Source organism: Hyaena hyaena, unplaced genomic scaffold, assembly GCF_003009895.1.
Source record: "Hyaena hyaena isolate Hyena2069 unplaced genomic scaffold, ASM300989v1 scaffold_477, whole genome shotgun sequence".
Taxonomy (NCBI): Eukaryota; Metazoa; Chordata; class Mammalia; order Carnivora; family Hyaenidae; genus Hyaena; species Hyaena hyaena.
This window is the reverse complement of record NW_024081112.1, coordinates 1,045,431-1,070,081: the sequence shown is the minus strand read 5'-3', so window position 1 is coordinate 1,070,081 and position 24,651 is coordinate 1,045,431. Positions and strand designations below refer to the sequence as shown.

General features: G+C 41.2%; 1 protein-coding gene across 2 annotated transcripts in view; it reads right to left on the bottom strand.

Annotated features, from left to right (window-relative positions):
• The window catches only part of USP13 (ubiquitin specific peptidase 13), a 115,803-nt gene that overhangs the window by 52,421 nt on the left and 38,731 nt on the right, over positions 1-24,651 (bottom strand). For both annotated transcript variants that reach the window (XM_039254333.1, XM_039254334.1), the window contains exons 4-8: positions 19,469-19,590; positions 13,480-13,622; positions 11,686-11,870; positions 4,562-4,656; positions 3,058-3,245 (exon numbers count right to left, since the gene is read on the bottom strand). In XM_039254333.1, coding sequence (XP_039110264.1) covers positions 3,058-3,245; positions 4,562-4,656; positions 11,686-11,870; positions 13,480-13,622; positions 19,469-19,590 — 733 coding nt within the window. The remainder of the gene's footprint in view (positions 1-3,057; positions 3,246-4,561; positions 4,657-11,685; positions 11,871-13,479; positions 13,623-19,468; positions 19,591-24,651) is intronic.

The following is a 24,651-nucleotide window of genomic DNA, read 5'->3' as shown; positions in this document are numbered from 1 at the left end:
TCAGAAATAAATAAAACATTTAAAAAATGTTAAATACATTCATATTGTGTAACCATATAACCAGTTTCCATAATTGACTATCTATAAACCAACAGAAAAGGCATTACTGCAACAAAGCCCTAGCAGAGAACCATGACAAATAATAATCAGCAATGACCTCTAATCGGATCCCTCAACTACTGGACAGTTGTAGGCACCTACTGTCTACAAACCCCAGATTATGTACTTATGCCAAAATTAACAGAGCCCACTTTTCTGAGGCAGTCCCATTCAGATAGTTTTTAGATGTGTCACTAAGGCAATAATTCCATCTAGAAATTTTCAATCGACCAAGAGCCAAATAAGAGATGAACCGAACTTTGGAACAAAACTGTTCATAGCCAGAGACGGCACTGAGGAATTGTTAATACACAACATGATGAACTCATCAGCTCTCCTACAAACCAATCATTATCATATCTTGAAAGCTGTCTTCCTTTTTGGAAGACAAAAAAAAAAATCTCACAAGGAAGATGAACACTAGTTAAAAGGCTTATGCTTTCAGGCAAGATTGGTGGAGAATAATAACAAATTAAAGGTGGTAAATCTTTGATGTCAGAAAAGTCCATTTTGCTAGTAATTTATATTAATTTTCTAATCGACGAGGAATATTCTTCATTACAACAAAATGAAGTTAAAACATAGAAGTAATGCTGGACGCTTTTTAAAATTGGTATTATACCTTCAGTTTGCAATCTAACAGTTCTCAAAGGAAAAAATGTAGTTTTGCTATCTGATAATCCACCTTGGCTCTCATTCGATTTGTACACTACACTAGGTTACTTAGGTTTGATCCTCATCAGAAGGATTCTGAAATTAAACTGGGTTCTGGTGGCAGAAAGGGTATCAAGGAGTCAGGCTGACATTTCCGAATTACACTGTAGCTGTACATAAGTCATTTAATCTCTCTGCTAGTCACTCCTTCTACTTACAAAATGGAGTCACTGCCCCTGAATCTAACTCCACTGAGCTAGTCCCACTGAGGAGAAGGGATTCTGAAGAGCAAGTATTTCAATCAAGTAACACTTGGTAAAAGAATGAGCAGACTGAGGACAAGTACGAACAGTAGGGTGCTCATGTTCAAATATCTACAGTAAATGTTTAGAAAATAGAATATTAAATATTCGGTAAGTATCAAATGCTAAAACCCTTGAAACGACACTGAGGTGAGAGATTTGAATCTTAAATCCAAACCCAGACATGAGGTACACTGTCTTCATTAGAGAAAAAAACTCAGAAAGATAAAACTGTTCATCAAACTTTCGAGGGCAGAAAGCATATTCAAAAACTGTAGACTATAAAGCACTGAAAATGTTGGGTTTTGTAACCAAAGAGCACAAGTTTCCTCCACTCTAGTTTAAAAGAAATAGTCATTATACAACACCTACCATAAAGTGTGTCCTTCAATATTTTTTTAAAAAATCCTGGACCATGGAGACACAGAAGATGAAATTACACTGTCCCCCAACCAAATAACAATACAAGTAGGAGACAATGGCAAAAATGTATGAAAATAATACGAGGTGTGATCCATAACTTTGAAAAGGTTTTTCCATCTCAGAGCTTCAGACTTGCTCCTCCTCTGCCCAAACCCTCCACCCCACTCCTCCTATGTATCAGTCAAGGTGTGTGCCCTCTGCGTGCCCTTTCTTCAAAGAGATCCTCCCTGATCACCTGTTCCCCTTTTCCTCCATGGAACTTACTATGTTTATAACCATGCAGCTGCTCTTCTGATCATTTATTTATTCCCTGTCTGCTCCCCCAAGTGAGGCCAGGCACCATGTCCTTTTGTTTACCACTGAACCCCCGCACCCAGCACACTGTTGCGCAGAGAAGAACCACTCCTCACTGGCTGGATGAGAAAATGAAAACTAGACACGCAAACTAAATATAAATTTCCAAAGCCGGAAAACAGCAAGAGGAATGAGTCTTCAAATACCAAGAGAGAAAAGAAAAGGATATTTGATACATTTTTTATTAACCATCGTTAAAGCGATTAGCAATTCAACTCTACATGGGTAGAGTTCCTTTGTGCTGTTCCTTTGGGGGGTGAGGGGCAGAGAGAGGGAGGGTGCTAGAAGATCCAAAATAGGGTCTGCACGCTGAGAGCCCATTGTGGGGCTCAAACTCACGAACTATGAGATCATGACCTGAGCTGAAGTCAGATGCTTAATGAGCTGAGCCACCCAGGTGCCCGAGAGATAACTTTCTAAATTGTAGGCAGTGGCTGCCCACGAGTGCACCAGCCACAGTCCCAGTCTATGCAGCTCCCCATCCAAGCCCAGCCTAGAGAAGAAAAGGGCCACAGACATAGCTGCTCTCCCCCTCCGTGCAGGAGGAAGAAGGCAGCCCTGTACACACGCAGGAAGCGCCCCACATCAGTGCCTCCCAATTATCTATGGTGAAGGGCCAGCTGTTTTGTTTATTTCAACTCATACAGGTGACTCCTTAAAAAATACAATAAAAGAAAAAATGAAACACCACTTATAAAGCATGACAATGTCAAACTGCTACAAAAATTTCTAAAGGCTCCCTCAATTTCCATAGTTATCACAGATCCCTATTCAGCAGTCCAAGGACCAGTGCCAGTCTGTGAACCACACTTTGAGTAGCAAAAAACGAAAAGCTTAAATCCGCTAAGAAACTCCACTCACCAGGAGGGCAACACTGACCAAACCGATCACTGAATCTCTCCTAGCGCATCTATAGGAAGGAATGTGGCAGGCTTGCATGAAGATTGATGATTAATATTTTCTTGGCATAGAGGGTGATTGATGGTCTAAAAATGGAAGCCATTATTAATATGACAAACCCCTGTGAGTTTCTCAGTTACAAAGCTCTCCTAATCTCACCTGATTCCCATCACACTTGACAAGTGTTCTCACCCAGCTTCAGTGCAAGAAGTCACACCACGAGGATGTGGTGAAATGTCCTGCAGCTGAGATAGAGGGGATCCCGGGCACATGCTGAGCAGACTGGACGTGGAATGTGCGTGCGGGTCTGCAGGGGGACACTTACGCTCTCTGGAATTCTGGGATGCTGAAGATGGCCTGCATGACAGAACTGAGATAGCAGCTGTTGCCCAGGTTCTTGAGACCCGTGTACCCAGGGCCATACATGGGCTTCAGCTTCGTCCCCGTCTCCTGGATCACTTCCCACTCGCTGACACGTGGCTTGATGTCATTGTCCCGAAGCCCGTTCTCTGTCTGGGGCAAAGTCAATGAAGGAAACCAAACTTACTTGTAATTATCACCCCAAGATCATGTCCCAACAATTATTTCTAACAGCAGTGGATGTTTCTGTCCCTTTATTCCCCCAGCTAAGCAGAAAAATAACCTAATCAAAGAGACTGAAGTAGTGATGGCTGCACAAAAATGTCAATGTGCTCGATGCCACAGAACCGCATGCTTAAAAACAGTTAAAATGTTAAATTTTGTGTTGTGTATGTCTTCCCTCAGTATAAAAGAAACACATATTTAAAGGATTAAAAAGTGAAACAGAGGGGCACCTGAGTGGCTCAGTTAAACGTCTGACTCGTGATTTCAGCTCAGGTCATAATCTCGCGGTTTGTGAGTTCAAGCCCCACATCAGGCTCTGTGCTGACAGTGCACAGCCTGCTTAGGATTCTCTCTCTCCCCCTCTCTGTCCCTGCCCCATTCATGCTTATGTTCTCTCTCTCAAAAATAAATAAACTTAAAAAAAATTTAATGAAAGAGAAAGAGACTGAGGAAAGGGGGTAAGAGGAGGGAGAAAGACAAATAGGAACTGAAAGAAAGAAGCAAGTGTAGTGGTTTCAAGGGAAGAAACAACACAATACTGCAAACAAAAAGGCAAGGCAGCTGGAGAGGAAAGTGAAGGAAAATCATGGGCCTTGGGAGTGCCTTGAAATAGGAGGGAGGTTTAAGGAAGAGAACAGAACATAAATTAGAGGGTGACATGAGTGAGGATGAGGAGACAGGGCAGGAGAGCCCGAGGACAGGGAGGCAAGCTGGGAGGGAGGGGCCACAACAGAGTGCGCATGCTCAAACAGCTCCCCATAGGGACAAACATTACATAGGCATGATATCGGCTTGGAAACACAATATTAAATGAAGCAAAGCTTTTCCCATCAACAATATGTTTGCTTATTCTTTCCACCCCCAAGCTCTGCTTCCCTTCCTGAAATTAATTAAAGTGATGTCGGTCACAGATCATTTTAAAGGTCATCTTCCCGTACCTTCTCGCTCCAGTGAACAAGGAGTGATTCATGCAACTCTCCATCAAAGGAGACAGAAATTTTGCAAGTAAACTCCAACTAAAACAAACGGTACTTGACGAGGTGCCAATTTTATTATAACACTAAAAAAAATTTTAAGCTGGTAACAAAAAGAAAATGCTAATGAATTAAATTCAAGAAGTAAATGCAAACATTAAAACCAAAAACCTATAGAAGTAAGATTCCTGTTACAGGAATTACATATTAAATAAACTAAACGGCTCCCTCTCCACAAGGAGGGAAAAGAGACAAAGTCGACCTTCTTACCCCATGCATATGAAGCATATCAATTCCAAAATGCGCTAAGTGCTTGGCCAAATGAGGATCCAAAACAGGTTCCTCTTCTTGAAAAGAATAAACATCTAGAGGGTGAGGAGAAAACAAGGAATGAGATCTTTAACCCAGTTGTTCGGTATTCAGCATACATTTATTGAGCTCCCACTATGCACCAGGCTTGGGACACATCAATGAATAAAGCCAACAGAAACCTCTCCTGAGTTTACATTCAAGTGAAGAAAAGACACGTGATTAACAACAAACATAATAAAGAGGTATGTTTTGTAATTATACTCATATATCAAGTCTTTTGACATTTCAGAAAGTAATTTTTTAAAACATAGGATTTCTGGGGCGCCTGGGTGGCTCAGTCAGTTAAGTCTGACTTCGGCTCAGGTCATGATCTCACAGTTAGTGAGTTCGAGCCCCGTGTCGGGCTCTGTGCTGATAGTTCAGAGCCTGGAGCCTGCTTCAGATTCTGTGTCTCCCTCTCTCTCTCTCTGCCCCTCCCCCACTTATGCTTTGTCTCTCTCTCAAAAATAAACATTTAAAAATTTAATAAAAAATAATAAACTTATAAAAGGATTCCTGAAACAAAAAATTTAAAAGGCATCTAAAGTTAAAATAATTGAAATGAGACAGATGTAAATGCCTCACAATTGATTGCCACAGCAGGGGGAGCCTGGGAGGGAACAGACGGAACACACAGGCCCTCGGGAGCAGCTGAGTGGCCCGGGTGAGGTTTTAAGTCGAAGACAAAACAAAATTCTGCCTGTGGAATCCTCTATAATCTCAGACGTTACCAGCTCACCAACTTCCACCTCCCGCCTTCCCCTTCATCCCTTCTCTCCAATGGTAGCGTCCACACCCCACATGCTGGTGAGGGACTTAGTGAAGACTGTTCAGTACTTCCCAAATGTGTCCACCTCGTAGCACACACAGAAAATGAGGATGCACGTGCACAGCAGGGTAACTCAGGAGGTTCCAGTCACCCGAGGCCTGGCGCCTGGGCCCCAGGGCCTGAGGAATTAGCATCTTGGCCTTCTTGGCATATCCCTCCAAAAGCTATCCAAACTACTGTCTTCAGTGTCCTGACACACAGTGCAATGTGGGAGAGGGAACAGATATCTTCAGGCCCATTTTGCAGGTGAGGAAATGAGCCTCACAGGGTTAAATCATTGGCCTGAAACCCCACTGGCAGCCCAGAACCCAGCTATCCTAACCCCCCTCACCCAGTCCTTTTTCCTCTGCACCAGACTACTTCCTTGAATCTCTCAGGAGACACAGAGACTTGGTGAAGCACAACTGCAAGCCCTTAACAGTAATGGAGAATCAAAAACCACAATTTCTTAGGGCATCTGGGTGGCTCAGTCTGTGAAGTGTTTGATTTCGGATCAGGTCATGATCTCACAGTTCATGGGTTCGAGCCCCACACTGAGCTCTGTACTGACAGCTCAGAACCTGGAGCCTTCTTCAGATTCTGTGTCTCCCTCTCTCTCTGCCCCTCCCATACACAGGCTCGATCTCTATCTCAAAAATAAATAAACATTAAAAAAAAAAAAAGATAGCATTCTCTAGCATTCTCTGGGACAGGAAAAGATAGACTGTCCAAAGAGTCTCCTCCTCTTTGGAACATCACAGGGAGAATAAATACACACACACACACACACACACACACACTATGGTGACCTTCTGACCCATGTGGAGACTCATGGCCACCAAAGAAGTCTGTCTTTCTATTACTAATAGATTAAATGTTGTATAGCTTTCTCTGCTATCCCTCTTTCTCTAGGGACTCATTTTAACTTGTAGGTAGCCAGTCTTCACTTATATTATTTCTTTAGTATAACTCTGTGTTCTCAAAAGCAAAAACAAAGGACAAAATCTCCAGCCTAATCAAGAAAGTCACCTCCCTCAAAAAAAAAAAAGGAAAAGAGAAACTTCTCCAAAAGTTTAAATACTAAAAACACCAACAAAAATCTTTAATAATTGAAACAAATACATAAATAACATTTTTTAACCTATGGCAAGTGACAAGGAAAATACCACTCAAATAAATACTAGCTGGGAGGTGAAAATGACATTCCCTACGCACTTTAACTTTGGTTGTTATTATTAACTAGTGAAACAGTTTTGAAGACTTAAGAGTTTAAGACTCTAATTATTTGAAATTTGTTAGAAAACGATAAAATGGCCAGAACTGAACTGTTGGCATTGGCCTGGGATTTTGAAATAAGTGAACATCACACAGCACTCCATAGTTCTTCTTAGGCTCATGATGGCATGAGAAATTAATGTTTCCTACCTCCAGTCATTAACTACTCCAAAGATGTGACATGATTTGGTCAGACAAAACAGTTATTTTTTAACCCAATGACAAAAACAGTTCAGTGAGTAACATATAAGAAATATAAAAAGGAACTGTGACCCTTTCGGCAATCATGAAGAATTTATTTTTTTCTTGGTATATTTTTAATTGAAGCACAGTTCACATTAACAAAATTCACCATTTTAATGTGAACATTTTAGTACATTTACAATATTGTACAACCACAACCTCTATCTAGTTCTGAAACATTGTCATTGACCCGAAAGAAAACCCCATACCCAATCATGAAGAAATTTATACATGACATGGAGTCATAGGAAAAAAATGTGAAATGGACTCAGGAAAGACCACGCTGAGATGTACTGAGCTGGTGGTGGGGTTGGCGGGACAGGAGATTTCACAGCTGCTCTGGGCATCTCCAGAAGTTTCTCCTACAGCCTCCACGGCATTATAGCTTCTTCTCAGGGAAACTAGTTTCATGACTGAAGAACAAAACAAAACACCCCCTGCCACCTCTGTCCCTCCTCAGTCCCTTCCCACCAAGAACCTCATCCTTGCTTTGCCAAATCAATGTCTCCTCCCACAGAGGAAAACTTTTTATCTGTTTGTTTGTTTGTACAGTGATCTGTTTTTTGGTTTGTCACTGTACCCATGGAGACCCAGAATGGAATTTAATATGGGGCCCATTTTTATTACCCATGCTACCACAATAGCCTAGCTTTCACGGTCAAGGCTTCTTGGAAGAACTAATTCTAAGTTGTGACCTCAAGGTGAGTAGGAGTTTCTCACTGAACAGGTATATCCTTATTGGGGAGAAGGAAACCAGATGATCAGATCACATTACCATTAAATAGTTGAGTCCTCAACCTGCTTGGATTCCATGTCCACTAAGCAATATTCTAAATATAAGTCAGCTCCCCACAGGGAAGGAATGTACTGGTCAAGCCAACATAAACATCCCACTTACAGGCAGTTGTGGTTCTCACTATAAACTAAAAAATAAACACTTTCTCTCTTGTGAGTTGAATTAACCTTAGTGAGCCCAGGAAATATGGAAATGAGCAGTGGTACCTTCACCAGTAGGTGGCCAGCTACCCCTAGACAGAGGGCACCCCACCCTCCTAGACTTCAGGGTCCACCAGGCTCATCATCAGACATTAAGGCAAACTTCAGACACGTTTTCATTAACTTATTTGACTTTAAAATAATCGAGTTATGGCTAGGAATTAAACAGACTTAAACTAAAATAAAATTGATACATCCCATAAACTAACATGATAATTAGACTGAAAATAATCACTGTGCAACTCTGCACAAGACAAGAAGAAATCAAATCCTGATCTTTCTTCAAAAAGTGAACATTACTACAGATAAATCAATTCAAAACCCTCATCACAGGCTATATGCTCTGCATTGCTGGTTGTTTTATGCCTTCTATGATGGAAACAGGAGTATTTATTCATGTGTTCTCAATTACATGATAAGAAAAAACCCTGAAGGTTCTCCCTCCTCTAAAAACAAAAAAATTAAAAAACAGGGTGCCTGGGTGGCTCAGTTAGTTAAGTGTGTAACTCGATTTGGGCTCATGTCATAATCTCCCAGTTGGTGAAACCGAGCCCCAAGTAGGGCTCTGTGCTGACAGCACAGAACCTGCTTGGGATTTTCTTTCCCTCTCTCTCAGCCCCTCCTGGGCTTGGGTATGCAGGTGCACACTCTCTCAATCCCTCTCTCAAATAAACATTTTAAAAAAAAGCACTTAACTATGGCAGATAATGAATTAATATTCTTAGTAGCTAAAGAGTTTTTTTGAAACCAAGAAGGAACACCTACACATACACCTACTAGAAAATCAACCAAAGAAATTTACAAATAGAACTACAAATGGCCAAAAATACTATGAAAAATGTTTAGCCTCACTAGTAATGCAAAAGAAAACAAGATACCAGATTAGCAAAGGTTTTTAAAAATGTGAATACTCAGTGGCTCAGTTGGTTAAGCGACTGATTTCAGCTCAGGTCATAATCTCACGGTTTGTGAGTTCAAGCCCCACCACAGGCTCTTTGCTGTCAGCACAGATCCTACTTGGGATCCTCTGTCCCCCCTCTCTCTGCCCCTCCTCTGCTTGCTCTCTTTCTCTCTCTCTCTCTCTCTCTCAAAAATAAATAAACATTTAAAACAAATTGTGAATACTCAAAGTTGTCAAAGATTTGCTAAAATGGGTATTCTCTTACACTGCTGATGGAAATGTAAATTACTATGACTGCTTAAAAGAAATTCAGCTACTGAAAATTTCAAGGTATCAATCCTTTGTTCATAAGAATTTATCCTTAATATATCATTAGAAAAACATCCAAAGATTTCCATATATGTAAGGACACTCATCAGAATAGTAAAAAAAATTATAGCAATGCATAGGAGAATAGTGAAATGATTTATGGAACTATCATGTCGATACTTAAGAATATTTAATGACATGGAATATATATATATTTAATGTTAAATAAAGGAAAATAAGGAATAAAATTTTATATAGTATGATTCCATTTTTGTAAAAATGTGGGCCAGGGGCAGGGAGGTGGTGTTGAATATTGTATAAGAACTGATCAAGGCCTTGGGGCACCTGCGTGGCTGAATCGGTTAAGCTTCTACCTCTTGATCTCGGCTCCAGTCATGATCTCACAGTTATAGGATTAAGCCCCACATCGGGCTCTGCACTGACAGTGCTGAGCCTGCTTTGGATTCTCTCTCTCTCCCTCTCTCTCTGCCTCTCCCCCACTTGTGCATTCATGCTTTCTCTCAAAATAAACTTTTTAAAAATGTTAATAAATTATTTAAGAAAAAAAAGATTTGACCAAGGCCTTAAAACAAGAAAAAAAACTGAAAGGAAATACCTAAATTATTAGAAGTGATTTGCCAAATGGTATTACTAGAGATTTTTATTTAATTCTCTAAGCTTTTCTGTTTTCTAAATAAGTTACACTAAATATCTGTTCCTTGTCTAATCAAGGGGCAAATATAAAACATTCCTTCCTCAAGCTGAAAGGAAAAAAACCTCAGATGTACTCTAAATCATAGTTTGAAAATAAGTGTCATGCTAGAAAAAAGGCTTCTGGAAAATTAAAGATGCACAGAGAACAGAATTACCCCTTGCCTTTATTATTAGCATAAATTTAAATAGATTCTAATTATTTAATTCCTTACACAACAGCTGGCTTATTTAACAAAAGTATTTGGGCCTACCATGTGTAAGATTTCGTATGGGAGCCCAAAGACGAGTAAAACATAGCTCTGACCTCAAAGACTGAAATTTGAGAACTTAGCCATGTATACAAATAGTTGTAGTCTTAGGTTGTTCTGAGAACTGGACTTCTAATAACTGGTCTTATCAAAGCACTACAAAAAACAACACTGGAAGAAGACACATCCAAATTATTCTCCCTTCGCAACTGTACCCATTAGAACTCCTATATTACAAGCCCTTCCCTGTGTAGCCCCCTAAAAGGACAATGATGTTTGCCTTATACAGCAGTCATTCAACAAAGGGAAGACATATAAGCAACTTGCTGTAACCCTCAACCCAACTACATGTCCTGAATTTCCCCTTCAGATCCTAGAACTCTTAGGGTCAACCTGGCTTGTGGAGAGGTCTATCTATTTGGCGGGGGGAAGGGGAGGGGGTTGGCACCAGGATCTGGGACTTTTGCAGCCACTTATCTCTAATGAGTTTAAAATCAGTCCACTAACTTTAGAAGCAGGAAAATTATCCAAAATGTGAATCAAAAGAATCTTGACATGACCAAACTGTCAGCCCTCAGTTATAAAACAAATGAAAAACAAAACCTGTTTGATGGAAAAGGCACGTTAGACAAGAAGTATGCTGTATTTAGTGAAAACATCCTGGCCAATTAACTTTGAAGCAGGCTAATTCAGTCCTAGAAAGAGAACAGAAGAAAAGACAAATGTCTTTGTAATTCTCTTTTAAAAAAATCACCTTACCTTACCTTACCTTAAAATAAAGAAGAAAGATGAAGAAGACTGACCTAGGTGTTGGTCCAGATCTATGCTTAGTAAACGTTTTCAGTGACTAGATGATGGATTCATATGGTCATTGCTCAGTATTTAAGTTTCTCGTTATTGCTCCTGACATGATTTCCCTTTTCCATCACAAAATGGTAGATGAAATTAACTACACAAATGTGGCCAAAAACTAACATTTGAGAGCATACAGGGTAAGAGCATAAAGAGAGCCAACTCCGAAGCTGACCGTACAAGTAGGAACCAATTCTAATCCTTTGCTGCCAGCTGATGTCCCGGAACAGCCTTTAAAACCCCTCTTCTCCATTATGAATCCATTTGTTCCTGAAATGATACTAACCCCTCATGAATTCTAGGGCTTCCCTCTACTATGGATTTAATTAGCCTTGTTCACTTCACAGGTCCTGGTTTCTCCCCTGTCCTCTTAACCAAGAGATATACAGAAGATAATAATAAGAGTGAACAGTAGCAACTAACTTTTATTGGAGTCTTCCTCTATGCACTGGGCTAAATGCTTTATACATATTATTAACAAACCTATGAGAGAGATACACTGAGTATCCTCAAGATGAGGAACTTGAAGCTGAGAAGGATTTGAAAACTTGCCCAAGGCCTCACAGCAAGTGAGCAGAATCAAGATTCAAACCTGAGCTGTGTCCAGAGCCTCCACTTTCCACCCTAGGAAAGAAGGCACTGGTTAAATGAAGCGGGAGCCACTGCAAGTTCCCCAGGTCAGTAAAGGCACACTCACCTGCCCCATCAGGAGTGATGGTTCCCAGTTTCACAGCCAGAGGGTAGCCCATGTCTCTGTAATGCTCCAGGGCGTGGCCATTGCCCCCAGAGCTGTCAAAGAACCACTTCCCACACAGCACAGAGCCATCAGTCAGGTTCAACCAGAGGTTTTCCCGCAGGTCACACCTGGCACACTTCCAACCACTGAAAAAGTCATTGAAAAGCAGTGAACCTGAGGTTAGGAGGGGAAGTCATTTCCTTGAAATTCCTACATGAGGGACACTGGAGCTCAAATAAGTCCAAGACACTAAGGATCCCATGTACATAAACATGTAAAGTTCTTTTTTTTGTTGTTTTAATGTTTTATTTATTTCTAGGAGAGAGAGAGAGACAGCATGAGCAGGGGAGGGTCAGAGAGAGAGGGAGTCACAGACTGAAACAGGCTCCAGGCTCTGAGCTGGCAGTCAGCACAGAGCCCAACGCGGGGCTCGAACCCACAAACTGCGAGATCATGACCTAAGCGAAAGTTGGACGCTTAACCAACTAAGCCACCCAGGTGCCCCAGACATGTAAAGTTCTAAAGCATTAACACACTTAGTAAAACTAGTTTAAACAAAATGCTACTACACAGCAAATCTGTATTAAGTAGAAAGAATGTCAACTTCACTGAACGTTAAATGTTGGGTATGTGTCAGGCACCTTCTAGAAGTCTGATCAGACTCTAATAAACACCCTTCCAAATCAGTATTACCAGCCCCCTTATCAAAGGGAGAAACTGAGGCCCAGAAGTAGCCTGCCTTCCCTTAAGACCACATAATATGGGAATGCAGTGTAGGCAGGATTCAACAAGACTAGACACCCTCCTAATCTATCCACTCTTTGTCTCGAGTACCTGCCTCTGTAAACACAACAGACCTTACAGGAAATGCTAATGGAGTCCAAAGAACACTCCAGCCAAAAAGGAGACAACCAAAGACTGTTATAAGTTGGGCTCCCCTAGAGACTCTGAAACAAAGATACGAACTTAAATAGCTTGTTGAGGAGGCAATCCCAAGAAACACTGTAGGAATGTAAGAGTGGAAAGGTCAGGGAGCCAGTCCAGGCATGTCAACAAACAGAAGGCCATCATGGGCAACTGGGGCTCAGTCCAACTGGGGAACTCCAGGAGACACCCCTCTCAAGGGGAAAGCGTCCAGGGTATTTATCCATCCATGCCACAGCCACTGGTTGAGGGCTGTTCCGGGAGGACAGGAGGGAGCATTAACTCTGTGGCATTTCTTTTTAATTTTTTAATTTTTTAAAAATGTTTATTTTTGAGAGAGACAGAGCATGAGCATGAGCAGGGAAGGGGCAGAGAGAGAGGGAGTTACAGAATCCAAAGCAGGCTCCAGGCTCCAAGCTGTCAGCACAGAGCCCAACACGGGGCTCAAACTCACAAACCGCAAGATCGGGACCTAAGGTGATGTTGGACGCTTAACCATCTGAGCCACCCAGGCGCCCCAACTCTGTAGCATTTCTAACTGACCCGTGGCCAGCCTACCTAGCCTCAGGCACCCAGAGAAAGCCCTCAAGCAAAGAGTTGCAGGTGCCTGCCACTGGAAACCTAGGGGTGGGGATGGCCTCAGGGGTATGGGCTCAACATGTGCAGCATCTACAAAGGTAAAGATGCTTTTAGAAAGGATTTTGAGCTTATTTTTAATCAAAGGTATCTGGTAAATATATGTATAAATGCTAATTCAGAGAAAAGGTAGAAAATAAATATTCCTTGGGCCAGTTTTAAGGGGTAAAGTTCATTTCACTAGTTGATGCTCACCTTGGAGGAATCCTTACTCCATTGTCCAACTGGGTAAGGTTATTGGCATATTTGGATACTGGCAATTCATTTTCCCATGTGTCTGGGTCCTGCTTTCTATATGGAGATTTTGAGCTGAGAACTGCATCACAAGCAATTGTTACCTGTAAGACAAACCCAGGTGTCATATGTAAAAACAGTTGGAGAAAAGAGCAACTTGTAGAAAACAAATTTAAAACTTTACTAATAAATACAGGCTAATTCAAGAAAATTCAGACAGCAGTTACCATAAAAGCAAGGTCCTAGCTAGCTGATTCCAGCACTTTTCCCATGAATCTAGCTAGGTTTAATCCCTAACCTGGAGTGTGCAATATTATTGGTAATGACACAAGATAGCAAGAAACCAAACCCTGTTTGTAAACCCAAGCACAGGAGTCAGATTTAACAATTTCCTAGCAAGCCGAGTGAAAAGTATATGGTGAACAATTTACAAGAGTGACATTAGCTACAGGAATGCTTAGGATTTACCCAGGCAGTGTGTTTTCCTCCTAACAAATATACACCCAGATATCCAATATCCTCAACTCATCACACAATGGCATGTGGTCAAGGGCATTTGAATGGAATGCAAGCAGCATGGCTCCATTTCTTAATCTGGTGCAAATGTGACCCTGGACGGGGACATGCCTAGGTGTCTCTGTGCCAGATCAGTCGACATCATGAGCAAATCTGTGATGTCTAGCTTGGTACCAACTGACCACAGGGGAAGGGGATGCAGATTCTCTGCTTTCTCCCAAACTGTTTTGATCCTGGACGTGTGCCTATGACCACAGTTGCCATTTACCTAATGCTATAAAAACTATCTCTAACGGTCTTTAAAAACATATTCTAGTGGGATATAAAGTGGTGCAGCCACTCTGGCAAACAGTTCGGCAGTTCCTCAAATGGTTAAATATACCTAGGCATCAGATGGTTACACAGATAACCTAGCAATTCAACTCCTAGGTATATATTCTAGATCAGTGAAACTATGTGCCCATACAAAGACTTATATACACGTCACAGAAGCATTTTATTTATAACATCCAAAAAGCAACCCAAATGCCTATTAGTGATAAATGGATAAATAAAATATCGTATGTCTACACAATGGAATGTTATTCAACAATAAAAAGAGTGAAGCCCTGATACACCCTACAACACAAATGAATCTCGAAGATATATGTCGGGTTAAAAAAAAAGGCCAGCCACAAAGAACTATGTACACTGTATTATTCTATTTTTATGAAATGTCCAGAACAGGTAGTTCCATAGACACAGAAGGTACATTAGTGATTGCCAGAGGCTGGGAGGGATGGCAGGTTGAGGAGAGATGGCTGGGGATAATAAAACTATTCTACAACAAGATAGTGGCGATGGATGCCCAACTCTGAATATAATAAAAGTCACTGAATGGTTTTAAAATTTTTTTTCAGTTTAGGTTTGTATTCTACATCACTAAGATTCCACACAATTAGCTGAACTTCATGCAGAGTATGTTCTCCTGGGTAGCCCTAGAACTCAGTAAGAGGCAAGAAAGGAAGTTCCCTCAGCTGCCACCCATCCCACCCCCTTCCAACCCATGAGCAATTCCTATCACTCCTACATCCAATATCTGTTTGGAACCTTCGTCTTCTCAACTTCAACCACACTCATCCTGTCTAAGCTACTAAAACAGCTCACCCAGATGCTGCTACACAGCAGCCTCCCTAAGTTTCCTTTCTCCCACACCTGCCCCTCCTCTGCACAGCAGCCAGAGTGGTCTGCTGTGAACATCAAATCCTATCCTTCTGCGGCTTAAAACTCCGCAAGGTACTACCAAGTGATGACACTGAACGCAGCACAGTCAGGAATAAGGAAGAGGTCTCTGCCTTCAAAAAACTCATACTCTGGGCGCCTGGGTAGCTCTGTTGGTTAAGTGTCCAACTCTTGATTTCCACTCAGGTCATGATCTCATGGTTGGTGAGATTGAGCCTCACGTGGGACTCAGTACTGACAGCATGGAGCCTGCTTGGGATTCTCTCTCTCTCTCTCTCTCTCTCTCTCTCTCTGCCACTCCCCAGCTCATATGTGCACTCTCTCTCTCTGTGTCTCTCTCTCAAAGTAAGTAAATAAACACTTTTTAAAAAAAAAGCTTATACTCCATTACACATCAGGCTTTAAATATATCTAAACCTATTAAAGAGATATTCCTGGGGCACCTGGGTGGCTCTATTGGTTAAGCACCTGACTTCGGCTCAGGTCATGATCTCATGGCTCCTGAGTTCAAGCCCAGCATTGGGCTCTGTGCTGACAGCTTGTAGCTTAGAACCTATTTTGGATTCTGTGTCTCTCCTCTCTCTGCCGCTCCCTCGCTCACGCTCTGTTACTCTCTTTCTCTCTCAAAAGTAAAGAAACATTTAAAAAAATTTTAAAGAGACATTCCCATTCAGCTCTCACAACAAGCACTTTTATACATACAATTAGCCTTTCAATTATCAAAATTTATCTCCCACTTCCTTCCAGGAATGCCTCTAGAAAACAGGACTGAGGTCACCAATAACACCTTCCTAATTCTAGGGGTTTGGGCTGCCTTAACATAACACTTCTGTGCTCCCTTAGCACTTCTGACTAAACATCCAAATCTTTTTAGTCTGATCTGTTATTACAATTGCTTTGTTGCTTCACTGACTGCCTCAGTCCCTTCCCTGTTCTCCTCTGAATCTTCTCCGCCCCATTAGATCTTTTAAAAGTGTTCTGGTTTGCAGTGCACACTAATGTTGACCAAGGTTTGACTATAATATTCTCTCTCTTTTTTTTAATTTTTTTAATGTTAATTTATTTTTGAGAGAGAGACAGAGCATGAGCCAGGGAGGGAGAAAGAGAGACAGGGAGACACAGAGTCTGAACAGGCTCTGAGCTCATCAGCACAGAGCCTCAAGTGGGGCTCAAACCCACGAACTGCGAGATCATGACCTGAGCTTAAGTCAGACACTCAACCAACTGAGCCACCCAGGTACCCTGATATTCTCTCTTTTCTATGAATACACTTCTTGGTGACGCTCAACATAATTTCCTTGAACTGGGCCACTCTAAAACGCTGATCTAGTGTTTTCAGAATTTCATCTGAAATCACTTAGTGGCCCTTTGTATGGATCACAGCTGAAGATCAAAATCTATTATCCTATAATTACACTATGAATTATCTTTCCCTGGTTCCCTGGATTTGTTGTCCAGAGTGAAGAGAAAGAACATGGTACTAGTCCTGGCTCCATCCCAGGGTTCCATAAGCCTCAAATTCAATAGTGTTTTGAAACTGACTCAAACTGGCTTACAAAATTGTTAAATTTTAAGAAATTCTGCAAGATGGTTGTTAAACACAGTCATTATTAAAAATAAAATTATAAAAACTTACAATTAAGTCAAATCCATTTTTAAAAGTTAACGAATATTCAAAACTCTTCACTTCCTGTTCTACTCTATCTTAGGATCTTCTGTGTGCACCTGACATTACTTACATTACGTCACTGGTGGAAATTCTATATAATGGTTTGCTACTGCATGTTCTCTCTTCAACACTGCATTTCATTTCAGAGGCTGAAAATCAGCCATAATGGGAATATTTACACCATGGAAATCATCAAACACTACAAAGCAGGGCTTTCCCCCAGGGAGCTGGTTGCTAAATATTTACAAGCACACCACTGCTTGAGTTCCTGATATCTAACATGAGGCATTGGATTTCAGGCTGTAAGATCCCTACTGAGCTTCAAATGCTATGTCTCTGTGAACTCCGCATCATTGAAGGGTGGTTTAACTGTCTGGGACCATCCATGTAGTTCCTATCTGAAACACAATTTTTTTCTGTGCTGAGAAGCTCAAAGGAAGGAAGAGTCATCTGGTTGGGTGATTTTGAGCTCTATCATTTTTGTCATTTAAAAGCTTACAAAGAGAATATCAAACACCAAATATGCAACAGAAGCATAAGAAGGAAATACAGGAACTAGCACCTGTTAAATAAATAAATCCTATCATATAAATAAATCCTATTATTTACCATCAGATAAATCCTGGTGTTTCCTTCAATCTCTCCACACCAACTTCCAAATAATGCTCCCTCCTTTTTAAAAACTCATTTTAAGTATTTCTTAATCCTAAAAGACTCTCTATTAAAAATTATAACATATATTGCTGGATTCATATTTCTATGAGACTTCAATTTTAGCTAAAAGTATTCAGACTTCAAATTATATTGTGAATCTAGGAATAATTTAAAAACACTTAAAGGCTCTTTTATCAACTTTTTTCACACAGACTTTTCCTTCATAAGTGAGTGAGAGAAAAATCATTTCTCATGACATTTATTCACAATGTGCTTCTTTTATTTCTTTTCTGACAGCAGACAGAAGAGTTATATTAAACAAGGGCAGGCAGTAAGTACTCTCAGTATCATGGAGATACAACCGTTAGTATATAATTTCAGGTAATGGGACGAGGTAAGACCATTTTGCCCACTCATATATTTTATCCTTGGTAACAGCCACATGAGTCAACACAGGCAACTTGAGAAAGGAGAGGTAATTTAATTCTCTGTGCACTGCTAAACACTGTGCACTTAGCACTGAAAAGGATAGGTCACATATGATAATTAAAGGAAAGAACTACAATAGCTAAATACACAACATTTTCATTTCTATGTTCTTGTATTTAGGGAGAAAGTAGGTCAGGGGCAAAAGAGGTTGAATGGTAGAAACCTGGTCCGTAATGACACGGGAACCCCAAGCACAAACACCCTCCCCCTCCTGGCAGACGCAAGGGAGCAGGTGGCTGTAGACACAGTCACACAGTGTCCTGAAGACTCCAGGACGTAAATACCTGGCTTTTGTTCTGGAGCGTGGGGGGGAACACTAGCATGTCTAAACTCAACTGACCCTGACCCAACTGCTACTGGTGGCCAGGCTCTGAGAAGTCAGGGTATGCACGGAAAAGAGGAATGGAAAAGGGTATGGAAAAGAGGAAAAAGAGGAAAGGAAAGGGAAGAGAACAAAGCAGAGAAGGGTGGGGTGAGGGACTACACAGGAAAGAAGGAAAGAACTGAAAACACAGCTGGGTCCTGGTAGGCGCTCCACATCCCTTCACAGCCTCAAACTAAACCAGAACCCGGCTTCCTCACACCACCACTGCCACCCCAGCTGTAAACTACTCAGGAAGATGGAAGTGACTCCACAGAAAAAACAAGGGAAGGCAAGAGAAAGGAAATTCAGCATCAAATATAATGTTAAAACCTAGCATTAGGTTTTACTTACTCCTCACACGGAACAAAACTTTCAGGGAGTCTCACATTACCACAGAGCTCCCGCAGACTCGTGATTTGTAAATGTTTGGTTATCTGCATAGTGTTACTGTTGTTTTGGCAGAGGAGTCCTTATTTCTCCCCAAACAAAATCTCACAGAGGGCTAAAATGCCGAAGATGGAAAAATATAGCCATTCCTCTGATGAGAAGACACCCCTCTCCAGCAGTCCCTGCATATCTCAGGGGCACAGTGTGAAAATCTAAGCAACAGACTGCGAACTATAAGCGGCAAGAAGCCAGCTCACCCAGGAGGCCAGCCCACCTTGGTGGGGGGACAGGGGGCCAGCTCACAGAGGGGGTGGGGAGCCAGCTCACCTGATGTAGGCCAGCCCACCTTGATGGAGGGACAGGGGACCAGCTCACAGAGGGGGTGGGGAGCCAGCTCACCTGACAGAGGCCCGCCCAAGGCCCACACAACACCAGGAATAATACAGGAGATGGTATGTGCCCCAACACTACTGAGACCTCCCTCTGCAAGACCCTTTCACAGAAAGAAGTGATTCGCTCGTGTTCCTCCTCATACTCCTCTCACTCAACCCACCTTCCCCACCCCCCAAGTGCACACACACTGCACACGCACACACACCTGACACAGAGAGTCACGCGCATCTAGCTAGCAGCAGTGCACACTCACTGACCAGGGCTGGTAATTCCTCAATATTTGGTAGTGCTATTTCATAGTGGTCTGGGAATATAACAAGTTTGGCTTCGTCTTCATATTCGTAATCGTCGCTATTTAAATCGTCATCAGTATCTAGATCTGAGGAGAAAACAAAAACAGAGAACAAGAAGTGAAGAGAGAACATCCTACACCAAGCCAGCACTCACTGGGAAAGCCAGCAATCCACAGCAATGACAAACAAAGGCCATTACATTTATGATTCCCTCCTCTGACAACCATCCATCTGTCCCAAACCAGGAGTAAATGTAGGCCTACCATCTTTCCTAAGTTATGAATACTTATTAATAAGTGACAGATGTATAGACTGAGTCCTATCATACAGCTTTCCAATTAAAATAGATACATGTGATAGATATTCAATCTTTAAGGATTTTTAAAGGAATAAATTGTTAGTTATGATTTGCAGGGTACCTGCCCCTGACTGAATAAGAATGGATTGGAATGTTTTTCACAACACTGAAAGATGGAAGATAGCACAGGGTTTCAGAAGTGATAACCCAAGGTTCAATTCTAGCTCCAAAATTTAATGTAACTTTGAGCAACTCACAAACTCTCTAACCTTAGTTTCCTCCCGTGTAGAATGTAGTTAATAGCTCTTACCTCCCACAATTTATAGGAGGGATATATAAGAAATTGCAGACAAGAGATCTGGCACATAACAGGTATCCAATAAATGATGGCCATTATTTAAAAATAAAATCTCAACCTCCCTCTCCCTGTCCCGATCTCTCTCCCCTTCCCCCACTAGGGGTTACTAAGATATTGCATATAGTAAAGTGGTGGGGGGGGGGGCGGCGGAAGGGAACTCCATAATATAAGTAGTCCTGTTGTCCTCAGGCTGTGCGAATTATCAGTAAGAAAACTGAGCTCCTCTAGCCTGTAATTTACCAAGTCATCACCTATCTGCTTGGCTAATCTCTGGTAAAGGTTAGGTGAAGGCTCAAGGAAATGTCTTGTCACAATATTTACATGGACATTTCAGCCTTACATTCACAGGGATGCCAGGATCCCAGATCATGTTTGTATATTTGGCTGTTTGGAACTATGGTGACAAAAAGCTATTGAGCCATATTCCACTCCCACCACACATAAACAGGTACACAAACAGGGGTGTGTAGACAGGAAAAAGTTCTTTTCCCAGACGAAGTAGCCGCCTGAGAACCGAAGGATCTAGGTTCTGTTATTACCTTGTTGTTTGTCTCCAACCACAAACCTAATGTCTTTTTGTGTATGGCGCTGCTCCCGAATTCTCAAAAGGAGGGCAGTGTTAAGTGGAAAATGAGGTACAGCAAGACACAGTCTTAACAATTTTTAATAAAAGGTTCCAAATACTAAGAATCAGAAATATCAAAATAAATCACCAACATTATTAGATAGCTGTAAGAGGTCAGTTTGACAATGGCAAAGGTGATTCTAAGAGTTTAACAAGTCATTAAAGGTGTTATTTGCTAAATGGAATGCTGCCCAATTCATGAATCATTTAATAAAAGCAAACAGATTTTCAAATTGTTTTTAAAACTCACTAAAGGCATTTATTTAAAGGAACTGATTCACACAAAGACATTCTACATGTATAAAAATTCGGATGCCTCAATATCTATAATTTTTAAAATTAGAGCCTAAATGTTCAATGAGAATGGTGTTGAATCCAAGAGAATATTATTTAAATGATATTAAGTTAGACAATGTAGAAACACAGAAATATTTACCCTATATCAATGTTAAAAATACAAAATTCAGGGCACCTGGGTGGCTCAGTCAGTTAAGTGCCGGACTTTGGTTCAAGTCATGATCTCACGGTTCACAGGTTCAAGCCCCACATAAGGCTCTGTGTTGACAGCTCAGAGCCTGGGGTCTGCTTCAGATTCTGTGTTTCCCTCTCTCTCTGCCCCTCTCCTGCTCACACTCTGTCTTTCTGTCTCTCAAAAATGAATAAATGCTAAAAAAATTTTTTAATACAAAATTCATCTTCACTATAAAGACAGCTTTGTAAAAGTTATGCCTATAGACAAGCAACAGAAGGAAACTTGAACAAAATGAAAACAGTGAGTGGGTGGGCTTTTTTCTATTCTTAAATCTTTATTATATCTTTTATGACAATTTTAAGGAACCGAAGTACAACCTTTTTGATTTTGTATACAGAGTCATCTCATATAACATATTATCTCAGCACCTCTTGTCCACGGAAAACACATTCACTTAATGCTAAGTCAAATCTTACCTGGCCAAACACAATGATAAACTAAGTCTAAAAAAATCCTCCTCTGTCATTTACTAACTATGGAACCCTGGGCAAGCTCTTTCCAAATTCCTTTTCCTCAGGAGTAAGCTACGAATGTTATCTACCCCACAAGATTGTTGAGAAGATTAAACAAGATAAGGTTTTAAGGCATGTAGTATAGGATCTGGCAGGTATCAGGGGCTCCACGGATAGCAGCCCCCATCTTCATTATCCCAGTCCAAAGCAATCCTGAAATAAGTTTCAGAAAGGCCATGATATCACATGGGGATCCTTGCTTCCAGACTGTATGCTGTCAGAGCAGGAAACCAGTCATATTCCCTTTACATATCCTGAACCCCTACACAGTATCCAGCACACAGCACACACTCAGTAAATGTGAAAGGAGACTGAAGGAAGTTAAAGACCCCAAAATGCTACAGACTGCAGCTAAGCAAGAGCATCAGAAGGGTAGTTGTGGGTTTTTAAATTAGTAACTGATACGTGTTTAATAATAAGCAAAACTGCTGTTGTGCAAAAAAGCAGAACTTTACTGGGGTTCTTTTTTTCCCCTTTTTTAAGTAGGCTTCACACCCAGTGCAGAGCCTAAACTCAGAACCCTGAGAGAGCAAGACCTGAGCTGAGATCAAGTCCGACACTTAACCAACTGAGCCACCCGAGTAACCCTGTGTTGAGCTTCTTTATACTTAGTTTATAATTGCTTTTTTTGTTGATTTTTAAAAACCTTTATTTATTTTTTGAGAGAGAGAGAGAGAGACAGACAGAGTGTGAGCATGGGCAGGGCAGAGAGAAAGGGAGACACAGAATCTGAAGCAGGCTCCAGGCTCTGAGCTGTTAGCACAGAGCCCGATGCGGGCTTGAACTTACAGACCATGAGATCATGTCCTGAGCTGAAGTCAGACACTTAACTGACTGAGCCACCCAGGGGCCCCTATTTTTATTTTTAATTCAATGGGATGGAAGGGGGGGCCATGATCTTTCCCAAACATTTTTATCCAAATGAGGCGAAAGTCGGCAGAAGTAACTTACACTCTGATTTTAAGGGACAAATCTAAGGTTTCTCCTAAAATATATGACCCCACAGTCCTAAGTATAAATCTACAATTTCCAAATTTCTCTAATGAGAGTCTTACCACCCCAAAAACAGCTAGTTGAGGAACCTACAGAGAAATTATACCCTAAGGACCAGTAGAACTAGGACCCCCCTCTCCCAGTAGCTACTTTCCACTATGGCTATTAACTGGCAACACCTGAATGGTTTTTTCCTAAATCTAAAAAATAAACAAACAAACAAACAAACCAACATCTTTATTTTGTTTATATTTTGAGAGTGCGCGTGAGCTCATGAGCAAGAAGGGGCAGAGAGAGAAGAAGAGAGAAAATCCCAAGCGAGCTCCACGCTCAGCCCAGAGCCCAACACAGGGCTCCATCTCACAAACCCCGAGATCATGACTTAAGGCTGAAATCAAGAGTCAGATGTTTAACTGACTGAGCCACTCAGGTGCCTCTAAAAAAAATTTTTTTTAATATATTTTACCAATTCTACTTGAATGTTCCTCTCAGATCCCTGGGAGAAGTGGCTGGAACACACCCAGTTCCGAGAAGTAACTTTCCTAAACTGCGAAGTAGCACCGTGGAAAAGATCCCTGCATCAGATCAGGGCTCTGACGCCCAGCTCAGAGTTCTCCCAGCCTGACCAGATTGACTAGTGTGTACCTACAGGTGAGCAGTTTGGATGCTCTAGTGCTGTGAAATCTGCACGATGGAGGAAATCTCCTTGAACACAGATCCTGTTCTGGGACCTACTTTGGAAGGAAATGGCAAAATGGAGTTTACTAGAGCCTTCTGGCCATTATAGGTACAGTTGAGTTTTCTGAACAGGCCCACTTCTAGAACTTTCCACAAATGCTTTGTTTTCAACCTACTTCTCATCAAGTATGAATGCTAGGGCTAAACCAAAAAAGGGGAAATTTAAGCTCTCTGAGATTTGGAGATGGTTCTTTAATGTCCCAGACTTCAGACACAGAAGAACTTGACTCATTTACTCCTATATGTGAAAGTGGTGGGAAGGAGGGGAAGTCAATAAAATTGTGAATATTTAACACTATTTGTGACATACTAAAGACATGCACTAAATGCATTAGCAGCTATTTCTACATCTATACTCATTTGTAGCTTGATTGTAAAAAAAATATGTAAGATGAGGCCAGAACCACATCATGAGTCCTGGGGTATTTCTTTGAGGATCCTGGACTCCCTTATATTCTTCTCTTCTTTCCGTTCATCTCATAAAACAGTATCAGCTTAGTCCAAAAATTCACAATATCCCATAGTGTTGTAAGTTATCTTTTGAAAGACAATCTCATAGCATCCCTCTCTAGCTTAAAAACATTTACACAGAGCTACCCGCTTTCTCAATACACAGCAACGTTAAACATCCCAACAATTTTTGCACTGAGGCCCTAAGCTAAAAGAAATGCCTAATGGCTCTGTTTACTCGGTAGTTAGGTCCAAACAACTTAATAAATATTTATGTTCTAACGATTTAGTAACCATTTGGAAAGATAATATACATAAATTGAAAGAAAGAAACGTTTTGTTTCACTCTTAAATAACCACAATCCCTTATGTGTGCACCTGTTGGGCACTGCACAACTTCTCCTTGAGTCAGATGTTAACACCGCCTCCCTCATTTTCTGTTCCACATTTATTTTCATATGGCACTTGCCTTTTACCATAGAAACCACCAAAAAAATCAGCTTCCCAAAGAGGTGAAGTCACTGAAAGGACTATACTTTAGTGAAGGAGGATACTCCAATAGTAAAACTACACACAAGTAATGTGTGTAGTTCATGCAATGTTCAAGTACCACTGTTATTTCCTTGAAGAGTTAAAAATAC